Genomic DNA, 2673 nt, shown 5'->3' with positions numbered 1-2673 from the left:
GAGGTCTGCGTTTTCTAAAGACCCAAGAGCCATTCTGGTTTCCTTGACACTTATGAGACCACAATCTGGAATCACAAGAAAGAGTGACAGAGCAGACAGGAGCACTTGCAATGTTCCTTTTCAAGGCAGCTGAGATGTATCTTACTGATCCAGTGGGATTTGTCTATGGAATCACATACAGAAATATCAGATTCTGTCAGGCATCCATATCTGAGTTGGTCTCAGGACTCCTTGTTCACCCAGGGACTCTCAGAGACAGAGTCTGTCCCTTTTACACACAGCGGCAGGAGTCACAGTGTCCCTCCAACCTCCTGTTGCCACTCCCAAAGGACGGGAAACACCTCAGCCCTGCGCTGTGTCACCTGCTCTGCACTCATCTGACATGTCCCACATCATGAGGAATGGACACAGGGAGCTCAGTTCAAGGAAGCACAACCCAGTGCAGCATTCAGCTGATTTCCCATAGGTTGTTCCTCCCAATATGAAGTGACCTCAAGACCTCGTCTGTCTCACAGTCCTTCACGGAATGGAAAGGAATAGTTGATGGTGTTTGTGCTCACTCAGGTTCATGTCACCTCACGTACATGATGTGCGTGCTCACATCTCATTTGTACAAGGCAAACATGGACTTCTGAACTATTCATTGAGTGTCCATCCATGGAGAGAAAACAGCCTCTGTGGATGAGAAGCCAGTGCTGGAAATGGTGGTTGTGAGGGGCCAGTCCATGGTGATTGACCTGGGGCTCCTTCCACGGGGTGTCCAGTGCACAGGGGCACAGCCCAGCCCTGCTCTGCTGGTCCTGCAGGTCTCTGGCAGGAGCCTGGCTGTGAGAGGACACTGCTGTGTGCCAGCCCTGCACACACACACTGTTCAGCTGTACTCTGGTGTTTGAATCTGTGGCCACTTCTGTAGGAATAAGCTTGAGAGAAACTTGGCAAGAAGATATAAACCATCATGCACTGCCCAAAGAAGATAACTTTTCCTTGTGCAAGTACTGTTACTGAGGCCAGCTCTGTCACAGCAGTGCCCATTGTCTGTCCCTGCCTGCACCCACAGCACTGACACACAGCAGGACGGTGACCAAGCTGCCAGAGCACTCAGGCCTTGCACCAACACCAGGGATGAGAAGGAGAGTGTGGAGTGGAACCAGAACAGCTCTGGAAGAGCAAGCGCTGCTGCTCCCTGGCAGGGCTGCCATGCCAGAGCTGTTTTCCCCTCCACCCACGCACAGGAACTGTCCCTGCAGCTCCAAAAAGCCCTTGCAGGAAGAATATAGTGAAAAACAAGTCACTAAAGAGCCCTTTATTCTGTTTAGAGAGAAGGAGAGCACTGCTGCTCATTTAAGCATCCAACAGTTAGAAAAGAAAAGCCAGCAGTGAATTAGAAATGGGGTTGACAACATTATCACAATAAGAAAACAACCAACAACACCAGAAAAAACAGTTGACAGGCTGGGCTTGTAATTAGCTACATTAAAACTCCTGTATAAAAGAAGATGGCCAGTTTATTGCTTCAGAAACCAGAGGGATAAGAGTTTGCGCAGGGCATCCTTGAGCTGCTGGTTCCTCATGCTGTAGATGAGGGGGTTCACTGCTGGAGGCACCACCGAGTACAGAACAGACAGCACCAGGTCCAGGATTGGGGAGGAGATGGAGGGGGGCTTCAGGTTGGCAAACGTGCCAGTGCTGAGGAACAGGGAGACCACGGCCAGGTGAGGGAGGCAGGTGGAAAAGGCTTTGTGCCGTCCCTGCTCAGAGGGGATCCTCAGCACGGCCCTCAAGATCTGCACATAGGACACCATAATAAACACAAAACACACAAATGATAAACAGACAGTGACTACAATAAGCCCAAGTTCCCTGAGGTAGGAGTGTGAGCAGGAGAGCTTGAGGATCTGGGGGATTTCACAGAAGAACTGGCCCAGGGCATTGCCCTTGCACAGACGCAGTGAAAATGTATTGGCCGTGTGCAGCAGAGCAGTGAGAAACCCAATGGCCCAGGCAGCTGCTGCCATGTGGACACAAGCTCTGCTGCCCAGGAGGGTCCCGTAGTGCAGGGGTTTGCAGATGGCAATGTAGCGGTCGTACGACATGACAGTGAGAAGATAAATCTCTGCTGAAACTAAAAAGACAAACAGAAAGAGTTGTGCAGCACACCCTGCATAGGAAATGGCCCTGGTGTCCCACAGAGAGTTGGCCATGGATTTGGGGACAATGGTGGAGATGCAGCCCAGGTCGAGGAGGGCGAGGTTGAGCAGGAAGAAGTACATGGGGGTGTGCAGGTGCTGGTCCCAGGCTATGGTGGTGATGATGAGGCCGTTGCCCAGGAGGGCAGCCAGGTAGATGCCCAGGAAGAGCCAGAAGTGCAAGAGCTGCAGCTCCCGTGTGTCTGTGAACGGCAGGAGGAGGAACTGGGTGATGGAGCTGCTCTTGGACATTTGCTTTTCCTGAGCACGGGGCGCTGTCATGAGAAAAAAAAAGACAGTGAGAATCCAGGGCAGAGTTCTCTGACAAAAATCAAACCAACTCCCATAGACCCTCCCCTGTCGCACACAGACACTCATTTTCAGCACTGTGGCTGCAGCCCTGCTTGGGGCTGGAAAATGTGCAACCAAGAGCAGGGCCAATAAGTCAGGTTGATAAGTCAGCCCAGCTCTGCAGGAGTGGGGCAGG

General features: G+C 51.9%; 1 protein-coding gene across 1 annotated transcript; it reads right to left on the bottom strand.

Moving 5' to 3' along the window:
- Nucleotides 1-1505: 1505 nt before the first annotated feature.
- On the bottom strand, nucleotides 1506-2438 carry LOC308050625 (olfactory receptor 14J1-like; the record flags this gene model as incomplete). Its single annotated transcript, XM_080360783.1, has 1 exon — nucleotides 1506-2438. One exon carries the CDS (start codon nucleotides 2436-2438, stop codon nucleotides 1506-1508), a length of 933 nt encoding a protein of 310 aa, XP_080216909.1.
- Between the last annotated feature and the right edge of the window lie 235 nt (nucleotides 2439-2673).

This window comes from Nesoenas mayeri, assembly GCF_963082525.1.
Source record: "Nesoenas mayeri genome assembly, chromosome: 29".
In the NCBI taxonomy this organism is placed as follows: domain Eukaryota; kingdom Metazoa; phylum Chordata; class Aves; order Columbiformes; family Columbidae; genus Nesoenas; species Nesoenas mayeri.
The sequence above is the reverse complement of the archived record's forward strand: the minus strand, read 5'-3'. Positions and strand labels throughout refer to the sequence as shown.